The sequence below is a fragment of the Nannobrachium achirus genome, assembly GCF_963921795.1.
Source record: "Nannobrachium achirus genome assembly, chromosome: 20".
Classification (NCBI taxonomy): Eukaryota; Metazoa; Chordata; class Actinopteri; order Myctophiformes; family Myctophidae; genus Nannobrachium; species Nannobrachium achirus.
Window position 1 is genome coordinate 44,179,212 of NC_137827.1, and position 24,079 is coordinate 44,203,290.

At 44.7% G+C, this 24,079-nt stretch overlaps 1 protein-coding gene across 1 annotated transcript in view; it reads left to right on the forward strand.

Annotated features, from left to right (window-relative positions):
* col12a1a (collagen, type XII, alpha 1a) overlaps positions 1-24,079 on the forward strand; it is a gene marked incomplete at its 5' end in the record, with an annotated part of 123,432 nt that overhangs the window by 92,817 nt on the left and 6,536 nt on the right. The window contains 15 exons of the mRNA XM_080750443.1: positions 685-828; positions 1,928-2,092; positions 2,730-2,768; positions 3,832-3,970; positions 6,120-6,262; positions 7,346-7,455; positions 14,445-14,603; positions 15,766-15,843; positions 16,940-17,026; positions 17,713-17,766; positions 18,463-18,558; positions 20,004-20,057; positions 21,217-21,270; positions 21,639-21,692; positions 23,706-23,777. Coding sequence (XP_080606569.1) covers positions 685-828; positions 1,928-2,092; positions 2,730-2,768; positions 3,832-3,970; positions 6,120-6,262; positions 7,346-7,455; positions 14,445-14,603; positions 15,766-15,843; positions 16,940-17,026; positions 17,713-17,766; positions 18,463-18,558; positions 20,004-20,057; positions 21,217-21,270; positions 21,639-21,692; positions 23,706-23,777 — 1,448 coding nt within the window. The remainder of the gene's footprint in view (positions 1-684; positions 829-1,927; positions 2,093-2,729; positions 2,769-3,831; positions 3,971-6,119; positions 6,263-7,345; positions 7,456-14,444; positions 14,604-15,765; positions 15,844-16,939; positions 17,027-17,712; positions 17,767-18,462; positions 18,559-20,003; positions 20,058-21,216; positions 21,271-21,638; positions 21,693-23,705; positions 23,778-24,079) is intronic.

Sequence of the window (24,079 nt, forward strand, 5' to 3'; positions counted from 1 at the left end):
ACATTCAACTGTCTTAAAATTATAATTATTATTATCTTTTTTTTAAATCCTGAAGATGTGTGTGTTCAAATCTTTGAATATATATTCTTTTAAAGCAACTTTTTTTTACTCAAATCTTGGCTTCTTGAGGTCCCTAGAACTAAATGTTTTGAGATGGGGGCGGTCTGTGGCCAAATACATTCAGGGGGTCCTTGACTGGCTCGCAGCGCGGCTTGTAGATCTGCTATTTTTGAAAAATCGTGAAAATTTGCATTTTGAAAAACCTATGTTTCTATGTCAGCAATCTGGCCAGCCATCGTCAAAGAAAAGGTCCTTTTCACTTAGCTGGAGCTCAGTTAGTCTGTTCTTGAGAGACTACTATGTCAGTGGTTCTCAAACCTTTTCATGTGAAGGACCCCCAAAATGATACATATTTGGCCACGGACCCCCATCTCAAAATATTTAGTTCCAAAATTTGAGTTACAAACGTTCGCTATATTCAAAGATTTGCACACATTTTTCACGACTTTTTCAAAAATAGCAGATCGACAAGCTCGCAGCGCGGCACTCGGTGCCGCGCTGTGAGCTTGTATATCTGCTATTTTTCACTGGTTAAAGCGATCAAATAATTCTAGGCCTAAATTTAATGGGTTATGTGAGTGAGCATAAGAACTATATTGCCTCTCTGTCGTCCTCTCTCTCTAGGCGCGGCGCTGAAGCACATCGACGAGAAGCTGTTCCAATCGGACGCTGGCATGAGGAGGAACGTTCCCAAGGTGCTGGTGGTGGTCACAGACGGACGCTCCCAGGACGAGACCAAGAAGAACGCTGAGAAACTGCAGCACAAAGGTACGTAGGATCTGTCCCCGCGAAGAAGACTCGTTGGTAGTGGTGCACGGTAACACAGGGAGTACACTGAGAAATGTACTTTACCTCACTCCATAACAGGGGTCTTCAACGTTTTCAGGCCAAGGACCCCGTTAGTTGAGAGAGAGATGAAGCAGGGACCCCTACAACCTTATCATAGATTCCATATCGTTTCATCGTTTGACAGCACAACCGTCAGTGTATTTTGGATTCATGAAAATTGGTGTTTCAGATATTTAACCACTTGAACCGTCAATACTTAATAAACTTGACCTTTCACTCTGTACTTAGTCTGCTCTTTTTCCCCTCTACACCAAACCTCTTTCTCAGAATTTGGACACTAGGGTTCAAGTGGTTAATATAAAAAAGGAGAAACAAAGTTCTATCACACAAAGATTTGGAGGAGCCCCTGCAATAACTCTGAGGACCCCCTAAGGGTCCCGGACCACCTGTTGAAGACCCTTGTTCCACAACATATCAATGACAAATACTGTACTTTTGACTCTCCTAAAGTTTTAGGAAGGGACCTAAACTTGCAAAAATACATTATACATAACTTAACATCTATTTCAGAACATATACAAGCTCACACTGCATTGTGATTTGAAGCCTCGTGAGCTTGTAGATTTGCCATCTTCACTATTTATTTCAAGTTATTGAAAATTGCTGAAACTTTCTTGAATTTGGGGGGTGATTTCAATACCGAGTGCATTGATATTAAAAAGAACATCTACTTTGCAACGTATACTTTTGAATACTTATTCCAGTACTTTAAATCAAGTACAAATTTGACTGTAGTTTAGTAATACACTACCAGGAGTATGGGATTGTCCACCACCGCTCCTTGGGGATGCTAATCAATCGTTGTTATGTTTGTTTTTATTATTCTGTAATTTGTATATAAATGCAACCGGGCTGTTTTGAATTATTTAGACTCCCAAGCCTAACTTGTTCTTGGCCCCATCGAATGTGATAATGGAGCCATCTTTGGCTAACGGAAGCTCTCTGTGTGTGTGTGTGTGTGTGCGTGTGTGTGTGTGTGTGTGCATGCGTGTGTCTGTTTGTGTACGTTGCCTCCTAGGCTACAGTGTGTTTGTAGTGGGTATCGCGGACGTGGACACCGCAGAGCTCAGAAACATCGGCAGCAAACCCAGCGAAAGGCACGTTTTCATTGTGGACGACTTCGAATCCTTCAGCAAGATCCAGGATAACCTGATCACCTTCATCTGCGAGACGGCCACTTCCAGTAAGGAGATTAAAAGCGGAGATTGACGCCACGCCGAAGTGCTACGCACACACGTCGGGAGGAAATTAAGCAAAACCCGAAACCTTATTATCATATCGTCGTTGTCGGGTGAAAACCTTGTATGTCTAAAACCGTTCGTTTTGCATTTATCATTTTAAAAAAAGATTTAAACTAGTGAAAACAGCCGATCTACAAGCACACAACGCCTCGCACCGCGAGGCGTTGTGTGCTTGTAGATCTGCTGTTTTCACTACTTTTGTGCGACGGCCTTGTATGATGAAGCAAGGCTTTACTTTGCGAAAGAACATGCAAATTTGAAACTTGGAGATACGAGGTTTCCGCCCGACAACGACGATATCCTCAGGGCAAACACTTTCTTTTAGTTATTCTTTGCAATTTGTATTGTTTGTTTTTCATCCATTCCATGTCCATACTGTAACTATCAGCTTCCCTTGGATCTTTGGATAACTTGGAGTAGCTCTCTTTCCGTGTCAAATCGCTCTGACCTCAATTCACTGCCAGAGGAAGTGTGTGGAGAGAGATTAGTCACACACTGACGATACACTCATGCACACAATCGCTGCTGTCTTCTGCTTCACACACACACATTACAACCTCTCTGCTCTGTCTTCTACAGCCTGCCCTCTGATCTACATGAATGGATTCACCACACCTGGTGAGTATACAACAACATGGCCCTGGCTGCAGTATATTTACTGCCCACCTTTTCACTCTGTCCCGTCATGCGGTGTGTTCTGTACAATCTAAGGCAGGGTTTCTCAAAGTGGGTTCCGGGTCACCCTCGGGGGTGCCGCAGAATACTTCCGTTTAATAAAGCATGTAACATAACACACGTACACCCTCAACAGGTATACTTAGTAAAAAGGACATGAGTTGCACTGTACTTGGTGCATTCTTTTTTCAGCCTATATACACCAAGTCTCTTCACCAAAAATACCCGATCCACGAGCTCAGAACGCGTCATGTTGTGGCGCGTTGTGGGCTTGTATAGGGATGCTGGGGTTTAAGCAGTTAAGTTATTTAGTAATCTGTCCTAAAGGAAACAGATATTCTCCCAGGTTTACCTCGTGGCATACTGTATCTTAGGGGGAAAGATCTACGTTTATTTACGTACCGTTAACACATGGAGTGGCCAAGATGAAACAAAAATCCCATAGTGCCCTAAATGTAATTGATTTTATCCTATTTCGGAGGCTCAGGGTAAAAGTAATCTGAGTAGATGTAATCGGATTATGTCCTGTTTTCTTTTGCGATAGTATTTTCTTTCACTCTTTCAAAATAACAATCGCGGGCATCAGTGCTTTTGTATGGTAGAGAAGGTCGCGTTTTAAACATGGAATTAGGAAAAAAAATCCACTTTTGTGAATCTCATAACACTGCTGTCTATGAGGAAACCGGACCTCCCGGTCACGTGATACCCCGTTGCATTTCGGGAATTGGAGTGTTTCTCTTCAGCCGCGGGCGCCTCGTACAGTAAGCCACAGCTTACTGTAGCTTACTGTACAACGCGTCAAGTGCGTCGTGGGGACACGTGGAGACATCAGAGCGTTCGGCGCGTTGGCGCGTCGTGGGCATCCAATGTGTTAATGTCACATAAGATACTGTAAAGTGACAATGTAATTCAGGGGTGCCGTGGAGGTCTTTACAAGGGGTGACCCTGAGCCACAAAAAGTTGAGAACCACTGACCTAAGGCCCCGTGTTGACTGTTGACCCCCAGGCTTCAGGATGCTGGATGCCTTCAACATCACGGACAGGACGTATGGCGGCATGAGCGGCGTCTCCATGGAGACGGGCTCGTTCAACAGCTACGTCGCCTACCGGCTGCACAAGAACTCCTTCATCAACCAGCCCACCAAGTAAGAGCCGCTGGTGTTCCACATGCCCGTTGTCACGCGTCATAGATAGCTGATCTGCAAGCTCACAACGCGTTGCGCGTGTGTCGCAAGGCGATACATCGTGATCTTGTACATCCGCATTATAAGATGTAGCATTTTTGTCTATTTTCTCTGTGTCTCAGTGGTAGGCTGTGGACAGTTCAGAAACCTACCTACCAATGACAATCAAACAAGACCTCTAATTTCTTTTAAACAAAAACAAAAAAAGGATTCTATTTCAGCGTGGTAACTTACAGTACCAGTAAGAGAAAGGATATAGTTTCCATTAGCTTGGAATCCCCATCAATGACTTCATTTGTAGGCAGCTTTCTGAACTGAGATAGTGGGTTCTTACTTCTTACAGTATAATGGTCATTAGTGAGAAGAACCAATCTTAAGAAGAAAAGTTTTGAAAATTGGTGTTCCTAAAAGTGACACTCGGGAAAGGGTATGAGCATGAATGAGCACATGTGTTTACTGTGCACGCATGCTTGTCTGCACTTGTGTCAAACAAGTGAGAGTTAATTTGAGAATGTACTTGCTTGTTTCATATTCCTGGGCCCCTCTGTTGATGGTTAATGCCCATCTGTGCACGAGTTTGGTTTTATGCCCATGCTCTTGGCCATCCATTCATAAGACCTTGCGTGCCTCTCTTTCTCTCTGCATTCCCAAGTCCATGGCCTCTTCTCTTCTCTCTCTCTCTCTCTCTCTCTCTCTCTCTCTCTCTCTCTCTCTCTCTCTCTCTCTCTCTCTCTCGTGCACTATATTCTTGGCCAGGCCACCATCATTATTCATAATAATCTTCAACGGCCTCCGCAACCTCCATCACCAGCGCCCAGCGGCCTTAAACCCACACGCCAGCCAATGTTTGTTGTTGCAGCTTGCGGACTATGAGGTGTTGGTGAGAAGGGAAAAAAATGATTTGGAGAGTCAAACAGTCCCCTGCCTGGGCGGCTGGGCCCAACCGTCTTTAATGGGAGCAAAGGAATCGCCCCCGGGTCGAGCACTCTGGCTCTTTATACAGCCCCATTAAAATGCCCTTAGGCAATAGTTGAACCACTCAACTATTCAAGGATCTTTAGCATGCTTTGTTAATTTGTTTATAATGAGCGTAGTCTGTGTGCATGGCCTAACAATCATTGACTTAATGCTCAACAAATGGAAATACTTCGAGCCACGGCAGAGGAAGAGAGGGGACAGAAAATACTTTCAGTATGCGGGGGATTTTTTTTTTTTAACAAGGCCAAGGAAGAACCGGCAACTGTTTACAGGTTCTACAGTCTACATCCTGTCAGGAAGTTTGAATAGTCTTATTGCTGCATTGCAAGCATTGTTGCATCTCTCCAGCTCTATAACTCACAAGGACTTTAAATGTGTCTTGTGTTGCAAACTGACTCATTGACAAGATCTGTATAACTGATCGTGACTCTTTGCCCTGCAAACTGTAACCCAGTCGTCATGTGTTTATGAAAGACTTGAACTTATCCAAATGCTTTCAACATTCAACAAATGTGTTTTGGGATTATGGTGAGGTGGCCGGCTTAGCCTAGCGATTAGATCCCTGCTATACAGGCCTTGACCTTTTCAATGGTCATGGGGTAGCAAGTATTTGTTCATATTAACATGCTTAGTTAGGGCTGTCACGATTATTTGACATAGTCGCGATTATTTTTTATAATCGTCATAATCGTTTCCATGTTGAAAAGTGTTCATATATAAAAAAAAAAAGTCAAAAATAGTGGAAATAGCAGATCTACAAGCTCACAACGCGTCGCATCGCGACGCGTTGTGAGCTTGTAGATCGGCTATTTCCACTATCAATGTTCTTTTTTAAGTTGTCAATTATGTCAGTAATTTCTTTGTATATTTAGGTTATGTGTCATATCTACCATGTGCAACTTCAAAGCCTGAAAGCCAAACAGAAATGTCATTGTCAACGACAAAAACACAATTAAATCGTTAATCGCAATTGTTCGAGTGACAATTAATCGTCATGTAAAATGTCATAATCGTGACAGCACCTATGCTTAGTGGTTATCAGTGCCGTTGCGAGCTCTGTGTCTGCATGTGTGTTTCCCTGACCCACTTCTGATTCATCACACACGTGTGCGTGTTTGTGCTCCGCTAACAGGGAAATCCATCCGGACGGTCTTCCCCCATCCTACACCATCATCCTGCTCTTCCGCCTGCTCCCCGACACGGCCACCGAAGCCTTTGATATCTGGCAGATTTCCGACAGCAGCAATAACCCCGAGGTCGGGGTCACCCTCAACCGTAAGTCCCCCCCCCCCCCCCCCCCCCTCTCTCAATGTGGGCCTCAGCTGTCCCTTGACCCAACATCTGTGACAGCTGTTAAACGCCTCATTCCTCCTCCATGCCTTTCTACCTCCCTCCCTGGGTTTCTTTCTCGTCGTCGTATGCATCGTTTTTCATCTTCAAGACAGACTCTAAATTCAAACTTTTTTTTATTGGACTGCTGTACATAGAAGGTCAGTCCCAAAAGGTGTGAAGAGTGATTCATCAGCTCACTAGCTCGTTTCGGTTTTATCTCGACCATTTTGTCTTTTATAAGCGGACACTTGCTGAATGTTGAATGCACGTTTAGCGATTCCCTCGCCCAGGGGCGTCAATTGGGTATGGCAGGGGTATGCAGCTGCCATAGCCTGGATCCAGGGGGGAGAATACAAGTTACTTTAAAATATAAATCCACGAATGTCTCATTGTCTAGCTGTGCTGGTTATGTTGTTAAATTACATTAACCCATTTAGGCCTAACCTATAGTTAGGCCTAAATCAGAAATTAGCCAACAAAAACAAATTTGTTGCTACATACTGTACATGTACTGTAAGCCCCTCCCATACACTAAAATGTGTACCCGGCCTGAATGGGTTAAAATAACTACAAATGCAAATTTTTATTTTTATTATTATAATTATATTCTCCACACTTTTATTCTCCCCATCTTGACAGAATAGTATATTCCCAGGTTCTGCAGGTCAGCTGCACAGGTGCAATTCATTATTGTTAATTGTGGCACGTTTACTATATTATGCCAAGACAAGTTTAGCCGCACTTGAACAAATGTTCCAGACTGCCAAAAATCTTAAAATAAATGTATCATGCCTGTTGCTAAGGTATGGCAACATGACTTTGCGTGCAAGACACCAGTCATGTTGCCATACCTTACCTTTTTCTGAACTGACGCCACTGCCCTCGCAATGGCCTCGTTTCATCCTCGTCCTTGCTTTGCATCTTGCTTCTGTACAACCAACATGTGTTCCTCTATGCACATCGTTGCGTGCCACAGCATCGTAGCGTTCTGGTCAGGGGACTCACCAGAGACTTTCTTCTTTACAGCTTCCAGCAAAACAGTCACGTTCTACAACAAGGACACGCGGGGGGAGATCCAGAGAGCCACGTTTAATGAGGAGCAAGTGAAGCGAGTTTTCCATGGGAGCTTCCACAAGGTAAACACCATGCAACAATGAACAATTCCAATGGGAAGAATGCTGTATGTGTCACATTGTGATATCATTCGAGCTTGGCAACTGTGAGACATGGGTGGTTTTAGCTCCTGCCTGAGAATCCCGAGGCTGTACTGTATGTGAGCTCATTCATGAATGATTGGAGATGATCTGGCACCGTAACTTGAGTGTTAGCAGATTCTGTTGGGTCTTTGCGTGGATAATTTCAAAACGTCTGTGGTTATCTGCATTGATTATTCCTTTCAGATGTGTTTGAATACAAATTTTCTTTTCCGTGGTGTTGGTTTTTGATTACAGTAGATATCTGTTGGATTTGTGTGCACCCCTTAAGGCAAAGATGCTCATCTTTGCAGAAAGAGTTCTTGGACACATTTGTGTGACATCCACGCCTCATTTACTTGGCCGAGCTACCTTTTAAGGTGAAGGCCTTGCTAGAAGTCGGAGCCAAGACCAGGGTTCAAGGTGTCTTGTTACCCCATCACAATGATTCAAAGCTATCCATCTCTCAGCGGCAAAGGGTTCTGACGCCAAGGTATACATTAGTGCTTTTTACAATTTGGCGTTGAGCTCGGGTTTTCTTAGACCAAAGGCAGTTAATTTGATTCATGGGTCAGAAAGGCTATAAATATAGTTAGGATAAGTTGAAGGGGGCGTCTGTGACCTTAGAGACCTAGCACACAATACAGTACTATTAGCCCCAGAGGTCTCCCCACACGGGTGTAACACCAAATTCTGGGCCCTAGGTACAAGGATTCACTCACATTTTGTGCTTTAACTATTGAAAAATAGCAGATATACAAGGTCACAGCGTGGCACTGAGTGCTGCGCTGTGAGCTTGTAGATCTGCTATTTTTGAAAAACCATGAAAATTTGTGCAAGTCACACCCAGCTTTAAGTGAGCGGTGCAAGAGGTTGTGCAAGAGGTTTTTTGAAAAACCCCCTATGTCAGTGGTGGTTAAATCTTTTCATGTCAAGGACCCCCAAAGTGATATATATTTGGCCACGGACTCCCATGTCAAAATATTCAGTTCCAGGGACCCCCCCAGAAGCAAAATTTGAGTTACGAATGTTCACTTAAATTTTTAACATTTGCACACATTTTCACGACTTTTCCAAAAATAGCAGATCTACAAGCTCGCAGCGAGGCACTCGGTGCCGCGCTGTGAGCTTGTATATCTGCTATTTTTCAATAGCTAAAGTATAAAATAATGAAGGCCCCCTCCACGTTGGGCCCTATAGTAACTCAGTCCCACCCCCCCCCCCCCCACCCCCCTTGTGACACCCCTGTCCCCATGTGCTGATTGGACGCTGATGCTGAGCTCCAAACCGTTGTGTAGTAGCGGCGGATTGGACGGGCTTTTGTTTGGGTTTAACGTGTTTTGCGGTAAACGCAGTCCAGTGCATTAGGAGTCTGGCCAGGTTCTCATTGGCAAACAGAACAAAACTTTCGCCTACTGTACACACTAAGTGCCTTGAGGTATTGTTTCAGGAATGAGAGCTTTGACTGTAATTTTGCTCTCAATAAGCAGAATTTCCTTCTTTAAACCCGACTGTTTGTCTGGCCTCAGAAATAGAATCCCAGTTACGTTTTCTTAAAGCTTGAGGAGAGCAGGTTTATGCCTGTTGGCATGTGTCACCAAGTCTAAATAGAATTTACCATGACTGAATTGGGGGATATTTCTCTTTCCTGTCTCGGGAAATGTAGTGAAACAATTGATTAAAACGACAAATAAAGCCATTCATCACGGTGTCAAGACCTGTCATCTCTCGGGGTTCAACGTCAACATATTCTTTTTTGGTAACTGGCACTATCGGTTGAACAGTAGCAGGCTGCAGGCGATATTATTATTATTATGGAATAACTATCATATGTTTGTTTTCTTTTGCCAATTCTTTCTCGTTTTATTTTCTTCTCCCAGCACTGGCCTAAACGATCCAGTGAGCTCGGTCTGGAGTTTACTGTCTGTCGCGCCATGACTTTCTACTGGCCCCTTTGTCGTCGGATGAAAGCGTTATTAGTGAACCCCTGCGTGATGAAATGACACTTTCTTTGAAAACTCACCGTTTCGTTTATAACGATTCGGTCACATACCGAGTTTAACAGCCGTGATATACAGTTGTTTGCAAAAGCGCCCAGACTCTCCCGGGGGGGCCACAGCAGGGGGTTTAGAGAGGGGACATCAAACGCCTTCCCCCTTCAACTCAAAGCAGCAGTGGATATAAAACATCCTCTGTTATGTTCCCCCAACTGGAGGGCGTGATGGATTGAACAATGAAAGAGTTTATTTTTATACCGACCCGGAATGGCCTTAAACAGCCTAGATTCATCACGGAAACTAAAAAAAGGCGCACAGTAGGGCATGGGCAATTGCGATTCCCACTTTTGTTCCCAGTCCAATGTACAATGTACCCTCATTTCGAAAACAAAAGTTCAAAGTTTTCCTACTAAGTAATCAACAGATTGACCCTTATTTCTTTGCTTAACTAAGGGTTTTAAAGCCAAACATCAAACGTAGCCCACTTCCTTCCTGGTATTAGAGGGTACAGCTCTAGTAGTCTCGGAGAACGCTTAGTGAAAAAATCCAACACCGGGAGATAGATTGGCTTTGGAATCAAGAGTGAACAGTTAATGTCTTTTCAATTCGACCGCTACACAACTAATTAAAGGCTAACTTCATGAATGAGTTGGACCCTGGAAAATGCTGGGTTCAGGCTAGATGCGAGTGACATCACCGAGGTGACATCAACGCTGCTCCATTTGGATGCCAGCCTGGTGTGTGTGTGTGTGTGTGTGTGTGAGTGTGTGTGTGAGTGGGTACGTGCGTGTGTGGGTACGTGCGTGCACAGGGCTGACGCGTGTGTTTGTTTTGTTAAGACTGTAGCCTCCAGTCGGAATTGTACCCTGTGTGGCTGCGTTGTGGTGCGGTAGTTGCAGAGCGTTCTCTAGCGGTCTTGCCCTACCTGCTTATTTGCTGGTCTGCCGAACGGGCAGCGATGCTGAGTGTCGTGCTGCTGCTGCTGTGTGTTTATGTGTTGTCAGTGGTTTCCCAACACTTATGTCCATGGTCGTTTACTGGAGTGACCCGAGTATCGGTGCCGCAAACCTCAGAGTCAGGGACGTGCTGGCCATTGGGAAAAACGGGACAACTCCCGAACGGCCGGTTCATTCTCGGCCGGTCCAGGCCGTTCCATTTTGGGGGCTGGGCGGCCAACAAAGTAAATCGTCACTGTCGGGCAGAAACCTCGTATCTCCAAGTTCCAAATGTGTAATTTCTTTCGCAAAGCAAAGCCCTGCTTCATCATACAAGGCCGTCGCACAAAAGTAGTGAAAACAGCAGATCTACAAGCACACAACGCCTCGCGGTGCGAGGCGTTGTGTGCTTGTAGATCGGCTGTTTTCACTGGTTTAAATCATTTTTAAAATGATAAATACACAACAAACGGTTTTGGACATACAAGGTTTCCACCCGACAACAATGAAATATAACTCATGTAATTGGCCACCTGGCTTGTCACTTGGCATGATCTGAAATTTGGCAAATCTTTGAGTAGCAGCAGCGCTATGGAGAGAGATCTCTCTCTATAGCGCGCAATGAGGGCCTCTCCAACTCTTTTTCCCAGGCTGAATCAGGGGCCCAGCACGTCCCTGCTCAGAGTTGAGGTTTGACACAGACGACAGCTGAACTTAATGTCCGGAACGACCGTGACTCTATCTGGAGTCAAAGACAAACACACAAATGTCAACCCTCAGGTATTGGGGTTACTGATTTTTACAATGCATTTATCTTCATGTACTGCAGCTACCATATACCTGTACAAGTGGTAGCGTACTATTTCTGAGCGGTGCCTCAGCGCTCCAATGCTCGACTTTGTGTGTAGGTACAGTATGTATGTCTGTATGCACTATGCAGCGTGTGTAGGTATATCTGTATTCAGTATGCGTCATGTGCAATACTGCTGGGTGACCAAGTGGCACTGTTGAACGGCCTTGACGTTAATGGACAACACAAGAATTCATATATATATATATATAGTTTATTGAAATGAACTGCTCAAAGGCACCGCTCACTTCACACTGGGTGTGATTTTTTCCCCCATTTTCTTTTACCAGCAATATATCGCAATATGAGGTTTACAGTTATTTGTCATGATTGCAAAAGCTTAAAAAAGCCATTCCGTCATTCCAAATGCAGCGTCTATTTTCGGCAAATTGTCACGAGAGCAGAAGAACTGTTGTCACAGAACGACACGACCGTTCTTATATGGATATAAATAGTATGGGACATGCGCAGTCATTAAAAGAAAAAGAAAAAAACATAATAATAAAGAAGGAAAATCCAGGTTGGAGAGGTCAGACTCGGAGTCTACCTCGGCGCTGGCTGATCATGTGGGAAAGCTCTTAGCGATAGCTTTACCAGACGGCGGTCGGGTCCCTAGCGTGGCTGCGGGAGGGAATCCCTCCCCGTAGAGGTGTGGGGGGGACCCCAGGGGGAGAAAGTAAGAGAGAACGTTCCTTCCCAGACGCGGACATTTCTCCTGAACTCGCGCTGACACTGTGCGCCGTCGTAGAGTGTTGCACCCCTGAGGGCCTTCGAAATGGAAATAGGAGTAGTAATGCGCTTTTTTAGTGGTCGCAGGCCACGCTACGATGTTTAAGGTTTCGGCAACCTGTGCTTTAAAGCCACACAACCTTTTATTGTTCTTTCAGAAGTTCCTGAAGTCATTCAAACTTTCCTTTCGGGGAGACTGGAATTGGGGAAGGCTGCTTGTGCCAGTGTATGCATGCACTAATTGAGCAAGAGCGGGGGGTTGGGGGCGGGGGGGTGGACAGAGCGCTCCACAAAGCCAGAGCTCTTTATGACGCCGGCCCATGAAGTCCAACGGACACTTTGTCTCGGTGTTCTTTGACTGCAGTCTTTGTATTCCCCCCCCCCCTCCCGTTTTTAGGACACTGTTTTGACTTGGATGCCTTCTTTCTGGTAAAGAAGTCTGCTCATTGTTGACCTGGCCAAGTAGAATTAATGAACTGAAAAACCATGCTAGAAATGCGGGAAATGATTTAGTGTACTAACTCAAAGTAGCTCTCCGTGCAATATTTCAAGCCCGGGCTCCGTGATGAGCAGTGTCTTCCCAGAGCGGACATGGGAGCTTGCATTCTGGCAACAATAAAACGAGGGGAGCTTGCATTCTGGCAACAATGAAGCGAACACTGGTCAATGGAAGTTGAGATTTTCATAGACAATTACGTGTCCTGTCCACCGAGACGGCCATTTAATGGAGTGACTTCACATTTTAATTTCCGTTTTATTATCAGCGACGCTAACTTGCTAACTCTCGGTTGCTTTTTCGCTGGAGAAAACGCACGCCGCACCTGGTGCCATGAACGGAATGGTTGGTGAGCGCACAAAAGTGTGAGCGTGAAAGGCATAGGTTTTAGAAATACAAACAGGGGACGAAGGCCGAGCCAAGAACAATAAAACGGAGTCTGATAGAAATCGCGTGGAAGTATATCGATGGAGTCGAGGGGAACGAACCTGAAATGTAACCAGATGTATTCAGATATACTATCTGTATAATGTGGACAACGTGGAACGTATTTCTTTTCTTTTTTCTTTAGATTTATACTCGGCGTTCTCTGCTTTATTTTGATAGGCGAGTGTAGAAAGACAGGAAACTGAAGGCAGAGAGAGGGTGCATACAATACACGCGAGACAAGACGGGAGTCAGACACGAACTTGGTTGTGACTGAGGAGAAGAAGGATTTGGACTGGCTCAACCAGTCCAACTAGTTTAGACCAGACAGCCCACATGGAACATATTCTAACATGGAATACATGTCCATATTGTAGCAAGACCCTTTACATTTAGAAATAAAAGTTCATCTTTCATGCAGCAAGTCCAGATCACTTGACAGTCAGCAAAGTCAACTGCAGTAATAGCGATGGTCGACAATGAAGCCGGCTTTCATGAATCATTATTTTCCAGGGGCCAAACAGTTCTTTTTTTTCTTTTTTTGTGTGTGTTTACGTATTGGTCAATGAGGTAATATATACATATGCGATAGTTGCACATCCTAGTATATCATTGAGAGTTATTTTGGTAAGCCCTCAAGAGCATCATGGTGTAATATATCCAAGCCAGAACCCTGGGGTAACCGACACCCCTCTCCCTCTGCGGTCTGCCTGACGGTCTGTTCTGTTGCCAAGGAAGTCGACTGTAATTTTCTGATTGGTTGCCAAGAGCTATGGCCTAGCCTGTGGTTGGTGCAACTCTGTAGGGAGAAATGTTAGGTTGCTTTTTTTTCTGACAGAAAGAAAGCTTGTCGGCCTGTTCAGCAGTGGAAAATGTGCAACAGTGAGGGGAAAATATGGAAAGTGTAGCACTTTTGATGGGGCACCACAAATGGTATGATTTCAAGATGTGGTATATAGGATTCCCTGGACAGGAAATCTCAAAATCTGGCACCTTGTCATTGTATGTTGTTACACAATCACTAATGCTACATGGAAATGGCAACTGTTACACAGTATGTTTCCCTTCTTAATGTTCCGTACATCTGTTAAGGCATGGGTTGGATGCCAAAACATGGGTTTCATGCCAAAGCTCTGACCACTCTTGTGTAATGTCAGAATCTGTAATTAGCATAATTCTGTGGAGACGAGATTGACTAAACATTTTACCAAATGCTGCGATTATGTGAAATACAGCATCAGCATCTTTGTCAGCATCAGATGGGTTCACCGAGTTTGTCCCTACTCGCTTGGTTAATTTTTCAACATTGCTCTTTTTAAAGGGGCAATCATTCCCCCTCCCAAGCCAAAATAAATGCCAAACCAAGTTTTTCCAAAGCTGTAAATATCCTCGGTTCTCAACGCCAAGCGTTTTGCATAGAAACGAATCTGCCAGGTGTTTAGCAATCTAACGTTGTCGAAGGTTTTCGCTAACGCTCTGTCCACTGTCTTTCTCCGCAGCTCCACATCACCATCTCACCCGAGAAAGTCAAGCTCATGATTGACTGTCAGGAGGTGGCGGAGAAGCCCGTCAAAGAAGCCAACAACATCACCTTGGATGGCTATGAAGTGCTTGGAAAGATAAACAAGCCAGGAGGGGGAAAGAGGCAATCTGCGACAGTAAGTTTAAAATAAAAAAAAAGAAACGTATTCAACCAAGGATCTTCATTGTGTCCGTACACAGACAAAATGTGTACGTGGCAAAGACTTGTCCTTGTCTATGGGAAGATTCTTGATTTTCTTTTTTTTACACACCATTATAATGTTCTTATTTTGATCATAAGACCCAATTAGTGAATGTCAAGTCTCCAGGTCTTCTTCAGAATATGTATGACACTGATTTACCACAACACTATGACACCCACTGCACATCGTATAAAATTGTGTTGCAGATGTACATGGATTATTTCTTAAACAGTTTAGACTTGACAGCACTATCATCAGTGTAGGTTGGATTAATGTGTATTTTTATATATTTAACCACTTGAACTGTCAATACCTACTAGTCTGCTCTTCTTTTCCCTCTACACCAAACCTCTGTGCCAAAAGATAGCTGATCTACAAGCTCACAACGCCTCGCAGCGCGAGGCGTTGTGAGCTTGTAGATCTGCTATTGTGTGGCTAATGTTCCACTAAGAATAGGGATGCTAGGGTTCAAAGTGATCAAACATGATCACACAAAGATTTGGCGGACCCCCTGTAGTAACTCTGAGGACCCCCTGTTGAAGACCTCTGCACTAGTACTAGCTGGTCTCTGTAGTAATTCTAGCGGCTACTACACCACTAGTTTGAGAACTAGCGGTTCTTCTTAAATGTTTTATTTGGAAGGACCACCATAACTCTGAGAGTGTACAAATACGGGTCCATTTGGTTCCGTTTGAACACTCTCAGAGTTAAAGACCCGTTATGGCCATTCAGGGCTAGCTAGCTCTATACATGTTTCCGGTAATATTATTGTCCACTCTTTTCGTATGTCTGTGACAAAAATAGAATTTGGCGATGATGACCCCCTGGTTCAAACTAAAAGTTCAAAAGCTTGGGGGGGAGCATCACAGAGGTTGCCGGGTTAAATTCATTCCCCCAAAGAGGAACTCCACACTGTAGCTGGCAACGACCAACGATCAAACAACAGGCAACCGCTTCTCACTCTTCATCTCTCTGAGAGTGTCCATCTTGGTTTGAGCTGCTGGCCTGATTTCTCAAAAAGCGTGCCTTTTTCATCCTGAATGGGATCCATTTGTAACACCCCTCAATGTTTCCCCCTTTGTCTGTGCTTTGTTAGTTCCAGCTCCAGATGTTCGATATCGTCTGCAGCTTGAGCTGGACCACGCGGGACAAATGCTGCGACCTGCCCGCCACGGTAAGCGCGCACACCGTATCTCGCTGGCTTTCGGGAAAGTGTCATTAATGTAATTCCAACGTCGTTTGAATGTAGCAGTTGGCACTCTCCTGACTCTTGATACGAAAGCAACGCATAAGGCACGTTGCAGAGATGTCTCTCTCTATCTCTGTCGCATGTTGAATCCATTTGGATGATTAAAAAAAAGCACTCTTGGAAGGAGAAGAAAACCAGGGAGGGAAAAAAAAAAAAAACGCCCCTTTTGTATTTCTTTCTTTCCCAATCCATCATCACCCAATGTTTAGACCAATGTTAGGAATGTATGGTCAGGGAATCATGGCTCTTACTCACGCATGTACCGTAGCCTAATGCCTTTAGGGGCATTGCAATTTACAATGTTTAGGATATACACACGTGTTGCTATAGGCTATAGTCAGGCTAAATGTGAGGCTCAGAAATAGGCTGCTCTCTTTGAAATTGTTGCCTGGACACAAATGAATGGGACATTGTAGACTAAAAGCGCCATTCTGACTGTGGTCAATATGTCCTCCCAATCACATGGACACAAACGCTTCTTTTCATCACCGGCAGATAGCAAATCATCATGGTCATGATCTGTGATATGTCAACTACCGGATGCATGTGCAGTTAAGCCAATTATAAGTTAATTTGTGTATAATTTCCATCCGATATTAATGCATCGGATATTAATGCCAAGATAGTAGCATTATATGATTTATGTCGAATGCTCATTTCCTTTAAATATTTTGAAGGTTTTTAGCTGTCATAAAGGGTTTTGTCCCAAATCCCCATACCGATTTTGCTGCTTCCCGTCACATTTCTCTACAAACCACTTTTCCATAATGGCTTTCACAGGTTTTCTAATACGTCTCCTCCTCTTAAACTCAGAGGGAAAGCCAAAAGCACCGCTGCTGCCAGTGCATTGTCACTCATTTACATCAGGCATCTTCACTTTAGTTTGCCCCATGCAGTTTCTGGGTCGCCACAAGTATCAAGGGGACGTCTAGAGGAACATACCGGGACTCATAAGATGTGTGTTCTTTAAAAGCCTGACCTGATTTTCATGTATCTCTTCTCCTCATCCTTTCCTTCTCAGAGAGATGAGGCCAAGTGCCCGTCCCTTCCTCACTCCTGCACATGCACTCAGGACAGCATCGGCCCTCAAGGGCCTCCAGGACCTTCGGTAAAGACATTACACATCTCTCTTCTTGTCTCTCATCACCCTCTCTGTCTCTGTCAGTCCTCGCCTGATTGTAAAGGCTTTCTCATGTGGTGATGATGATGATAATACCACATATCTCTCTGATTATCTAGCCAGATAGGTGTATTGTTACGATAGACTTGGAGTCAGTGGGCTACATAGTAAAATCACATTTAAATTAAGTGTGAGAGTGTACAAATATAAGAAAATGGTCCATTTTGAGTGTGAACTCCGCAGTTACGCAGAGTTACAAATGCATGAGCTAACACTGGAGGATTCTACTGTGTACTTCGCCTTTTGTAGTTTGCAGTCGCCGTCAATGGTAGAGACAAACCGAGGAGGACATCCCTATAGCGAAAAGGAGTGGTATTTTCCTTTTCCTGGGGAAAGGGGAATCGAGAGGGGGATGAAACCAGTGGCATGCAAAACGGCATGGGGGCTTGGGGAGACGTGTCAAAAGATAAATGCCCGTCGGAAAAAACAACGGCAGCAGACTCCTTGAAGAGGAGGTCTGGAATATGAGTGCTCAGCTCGGCAACCTCACTTAAGCCCCAGCGAGGATCATTTCTGATGGCTTGCGTTTTTAGGACCTCTGGAATCGGCTCCTGTTCTTACACTCACTCTCAATCATCACCGACTGCCTTTTCTGTCTCTCCTTGCTATCGTAGGGAAGCCCAGGCACCAAGGGACCACGTGGAGAGAGAGGAGATAGCGGCCAAGCTGTAAGTTGCACGCTGCACACGCTTTCCTTCGACCGTTTTCTCTCACGTTCTCTGAACTTTTAATGCATCGGTCATTTCAAAGTTTTGAACCAGTTCATTGCCAGCCAGTAAAAGACAAATGTATACACTAAAGGCAATATAATGTTAATGTCTCAGACAAAACGAACAGTTCATTATTATTTGGGGGGGGTGGTGTTCTAACATCTTGATGTCAAGAACCCCAAAGGACATGGAACAATTTGAAAATATATGTTGATGGAAGAGACGATTTAGAAGACACTGGAACTTCCTCAAGGACCCCTGGGGGTCCTCATTTTGAGAACCACTCAACATACTGTATGCCATACAGTATGTTGAATGGTCAGAACTCAGAAGGCACATTTCTCAAACTCCTCTGACACTGCGGTGACTCATTCTCACATCAGTGATTCTCAGATGATTGATACTTAAGAACCATGTGGACCCTTACAGGTCTGTAATGCAGAGAGTGTTCAACGGGAACCAAATGGACCTGTAAGGGTTCCATTTTTTACACTCTGAGAGTTGGCCTTATGCTTACCAAACTATGGGTCCTTGAAATGAAAAGGTATCCTTTTCCCCATCTACTGTATGTTGGGAAACGGCTGCTATACTTCTCTGAGGACGATGTACAGTCGTATGTGTGTGAACATGTTTGTGTGTGGGTATATTCTGTAGGGTCCAGCGGGCCCCCGTGGTGATGCAGGACTTCCTGGTACGATGGGACCCCCAGGTCCACAAGGCCCTAACGGACTGTCTCTGCCTGGAGAGCCTGTAAGTTCAACTTTACCTGCTTCCTAAAATGTCTATTTAATTCCACTAAAACCACACTCACACATAACATTAGGCCTACAGGAAAGCGTGGCAGTCATCAGTCAGTAGTAGTATCTGTGCATACTGTGTGTAGCAGAGTGACTCAATGCCTCAACCTGATGGCATCAAAAGTCTAATATCCCTGTGGTCTAGTGGTTAAGATATTGGACTTCACGCGGGAGACCGGGGGTTCGAATCCCGGACGTTACACATAACTCTGGTCCTGGGTTGCAGAGGGTGGCATACCCGTTTCCTGTTCCGGTTCATTTCCCCCATTGCTTCATTTGACCAGCACCAGAATTGAACCAGAAACATGCATGAAGGTAGATTAGACAACAGGTGCAAAGAGAGGCAAGGCCTCGGTAGGCCCACATAGCAGCAGGTACAGTATGTACCTGGAGTTAAACATACTTTAACCCATTTAGAACGGGTACACATTTTGTGTATCATTATTTTATGCTTTAACTATTGAAAAATAGCAGATATACAAGCTCACAGCGCGGCACCGAGTGCCGCGCTGCGAGCTTGTAGATCTGCTATTTTTGAAAAGTCGTGAACATTAGAATTTTGACCCGATTCTATAAGTGTCTTTTGAATCCTTCTAATTCTAGGCCTAAATGGGTTAAGGGGTAAAAGGTAGCATCACAACGGCATACTGCCAACGGGCATGCCATCTTCTGGAACCCCGGGACTACAGTTATGTACAGAGCTTATTTTGTTTGTAAAATGTAGACTACACGTGACAGCCACCACCACACTTAATGCAGGTGTCAGTTGACACCTGCATTTGATATATTGTTGCTGTAGGGCAGAAACCTGGCATCTCTATATTTCGACTTCGTCACACTACGTGTCACACAGAAATTAGCGAAAGAATAGCTAGATCTACGAGCTCAAAACACATCATAGTGTGATGGGTTTTGCGCTTTGCAGATCTTCTATTTTTTTTATTTGAAGCCTGAAAAGTAACCGTTTTGGACATACGAGGGTTCCACCGGACAGCAACGATATATGTGACAACCACCACACTTATGCTCCCCAGTGATAAGTGATCATTTTAAAAAGGGATCTAGCTTGTAGGAAGAAGGCTTATGAGATCAGGTTCTCTGTTTCTAGTCTATGAGTGAGTGTGATTTATGCTTGATGTCTGCGTTATCAGCACCTCATTTGTGTGGTCGTTAAAGATGATTCATGGATGGATGGATGGACTGATTGATTGATTATGGCCTCTATTTTTGCCAGCCAGATAGACTCCTTCCTTCCTCCTTTCCTTCTCTGCGTCTCTTTCAACACGTGGATATGGATGCATTCCCATTCATAGTGAACGAGAGAAAGACCAGAGCAGTTAGGGTTGTTCTTGATTGGTATTTCAACTCTAACCTGTCCTCTCCTCACTCCTCCTTCAGGGTCGCCAAGGACCCAAGGGAGAGAACGGAGGCGCAGGTCTGCCTGGTCGTCAAGTGAGTACTGCTTTCTCCTTTTTTTTTTTACATTTTATTTTATTCCCCAGCTGTGGTTTTTGAACAGGAAACCGGAGGCTATCCACAGAGAGGAGCATTGCTACTGGAGCCTGGAATGGGTCCACATGGCGAGTTTAAAACCACACTCAAAGTGGGAGGTAGACCGTGCCATCCCCCCGGAGAGGCCCCCGACTCTCAAATCAGCCCCACTGATTGACACACAGTAGAAGGCCAGTGATGCAGTTAAATTATTATGGAGCGCAGACTCGTCTTACCAGCAGGAAACAGGGGGAATGGAACATGTGCTTTGTGATCGAAGAGGACTTTGTGAAAGAAAAAAAAAAAAGACTCGGAGTACCACGTCGTCGTATAGGTTTCTTTCGTCTCCGAAAGTCATCCCGGGGATGCTGCTTGATGGGATAGAAGCCTCAAGAAGATCAACCCCCCGAAAATTGGATTACTACAACTCCAACGGTTCCTGGACTGTCTCTCTGAATGTTTTCCTGAAAGTTCTTTGGATTTTGGACGCCGTGCTGTACCAAGTCCAAAGGCTCTGTGCAGACAATGGGACCTCAGATTTGCTGAGTTCGACTTGGCTTTGTCAGGTTTTTTTTGGGGGTGTGGGGGTGGGGGCTCACTTCACATTAGACGGATGGATTTATTTGGCGTTCTGAAAAAAGATCCCCGTGGTTTCTGAAGGCCATTTCTGAGTGGCCCTGGCATTACACCGTCATCTCCTGGCTGAGTGAGGAGCCTCTCGTTCGGCCAACTTCCACCCTTCAAACTGGACGGAGCTTCACCACTGATTACTTTGACCTAGAAATAAGGCAGTTGTGAGACATGGGAATAATCACACAATCGAGACCTGGGCAGCTTCAGCGCACTGTTAGCACCATCGCATTGTTTCCCCTCGCACAATCAAGCTAATTATGCCAGCATTGTCCCGCACACGTGTTCCAGTAAACACATATGCAGCAACCATTTAAAAAAATTAAAATAAAATAGTTCCGGTTTGGAGGGAAACAGATGGTCTATCATCTTTGGCTACATCATTAGGAAACTGCAGACATTTTTTTATGGAGCGTCATTTGGGACCTTGTATGAATCTTATTTTCCTGATCATTACCATTTTGATTAAGTGTGTCTGCTTTATTTACAGGGTTCTCCCGGAGCTGCCGGCCCTCTAGGCCCAGTCGGACCAGCCGGAGCCCGGGTAAGCTCTGTTCAATGTACACACTCTGTTGACAGCCCCACAAATAAATCCAGCCAACACCTACTTAGGACATGTGCTTTGCATGTGAGCACTTACTTAGCTCAGCATGTAGTACAGAGGCACTATACCCATGTTGTTTCACCGTTACCTTGCATTATAGCCATTTTGCGTCATGGCCAATGCTCCCCTATGCTCCCCCGATAGCCCTGCGCCGTACTGTAATTCATTTTCCAGCAACCACGTTCAGTTCAAGGGTAGAAAACGAGAACCTGAAAAGCGATACATCTACAACAGTGCTGATGTATTGGATTAAGGTCCCCGGTGTGTTGTACCCCGGGTGTCAGCGTATATTGTTGTTTCTTTCACAGGGACCACCAGGGAAGGAGGGACAGTCTGGACCCAGAGGCCCACCAGGAGCAATGGTGAGTGTGTGTGTGTGTGTGCGTGCGTGCATGTGTGCGCGCACGCGTGCGTGTATATTGTTACTGTCGGGCAGAAACCTCTTATCTCCATATTTAAACTTTTTGTGTTTTTTTTGGGGGGGTAAATGAACACCCTAATTCAGGGGTCTTCAACAAGGGGTCCGGGAGCCCTTGGGGGTCCTCAGAGTTACTACAGGGGGGCCTCCAAATCTTTGTATGATAGAAGCATTTTTTCTCCTTTTTATATTAACCACTTGAACCCTAGTGTTCATATTCAGATAACTTTAGCCAAAAATAGCAGATCTACAAGCTCACAACGACTCGCGCTGCGAGGCGTTGTGAGCTTGTAGATCGGCTATTTTCTGAGCTTGTAGATCGGCTATTTTCTGCAAAGATGTTTGGTGTAGGGGGGAAAAAGAGGGGAGTACAGAGTGAAATGTCAAGTTATGTATTGACATTCAAGTGGTTAAACACTAATAAATCTGAAAACACAAATTGACATGAATCAAAAATACACTGACGATTGTGCTGTCAAACAATGAAACTATAAGGAATTGGAATCTATGAAAAGGTTGTGGGGGTCCCTGCTTCATCTCTCTCTCAACTAAGGGGTCCTTGGCCTGAAAACGTTGAAGACCCCTGCCCTAATTGATCATACTACAGCTTGCAGAGCTGCTATTTTTGAATTTGAGTCATTGAAAGTAACAGTTTTGGACATACAAGGTTTACCACCCAACAGAGAGAGAGTGTGCGGGGTGGGGGTTACTACTGTATGTGTCTTTGTGTTGAGAGATGTAAATACCCCCCCTTGGAGCGGGCGTTATTTCCTGATATATGTAAAACAATTACCCCTCTGGTTCTGCAGTTCCACTCCACTGGAGCAGCACATAAAAACACAGACTGCAGTCTCTCGGCCCTTCTCTCCGCTGTTATATTATGAGAGAAAAGCAGAGAGAGAGAGAGAGAGGGGGGGGGGGGGGAAGCGTGCATCTCATTTTCTTTTTTGTGGTTTGGTGAGGCCTGTATCTACTTAATAGTCCCGCAATGCCACAGACCTGCATGCCAACATGGCATTCATGTGCGATATACAACGCTAGACTCTTCCAAAGGATGTTTAGCATGTGCTGGCATGTACAGTACAGTACACACTGTACACATCCCATCTAGATCCTCTGTGGTACGCTGGGGTTAAAGTTCTCAGTCCTGGGGACTGATTTCAGTATAGGAGGATTCCATAGGGGCTATTTCAGTGCAGATCCGCAAAAACATTCATAAATAAGGGGGAGGTGTAGCGATGGCTGTGGCATGAAAAACGCTAGTCAAGTGATCTCCAAACTGAAAAGCAGTTATAATTGCAAGATATTTGAATTGGCCAGACTAGCACAGAACACAACAGAACTTCAGAAGATACTTCTATAAAATGAAGCATGGGTTGGCGCACACACATTCAGTGAAGGCAGTTCAGTTTCAGGGAAACACCCCAAATATTGGTGTGCGCTGCGTGTGCCATGTTTCAAAAATCACTTTTTTTGGCTTTAACCAATACGGTTGGAGCGGTATCACAGTGGTTGTCAAAGTTTTCCCTGCCAAGGTCCCCCAGATTAAAACGTATTTGGGCACGGACACCCATCTGAAAAGATTTTGTGCGGGGAAATTGACAGCCACCACACAAGATCTGTAGATCCGCAACACTCGTAGATCGGCTATCTTCAAATAGCCGATCTATACAGTGTAGGGTTAAAGTGGTTAAACTGATTTTGATTTCGCCAGACCCCACAGAACCGTCAGTGTATCATGTGCCCACAGCAGGCGTTATGTACATAAAACACACATCTGAAATTGAAGCTCATTACATTCTTATTCTCTGTGCACGTACTGTAACAAGCACTGGGTCAATATTACACTTTGTACTGTGCACGTTAACATGCACTGGGTCAATATTACATTTTGTGCTGTGCGCGTAACGTGCACTGGGACAATATTACAGTACAATTTTTTGCATTTTCTTTCCAGGGAAATCCTGGCAATCCAGGAGTACAGGGCATTTCAGGAAAACCAGGGAAGCCCGGAGATACAGGAAACCCGGTATGTGCAATGATCCAGTGTTTAACAAGTCTGATGCTTTTCTTTGTTTTACTTTATTCTGTTTATTTGCGGACAATGTACGAATTTGAACTGATTTACAAGCAATAGAAATCCGATGCAGTGTACCAGATGTAGCTGTTAGCTAAGAGCTCATTTTCATCTGCAGTCCCTGGGCAGGTGTACAACAATAAAACAGAACAATCACGCCGTATACAAAACACTCAAACCACATAAAAATAGTCCATTATGATGCACGACGTTGCAATACTAAACCACGGAGCACGACGTCCTCTCACGTGAAC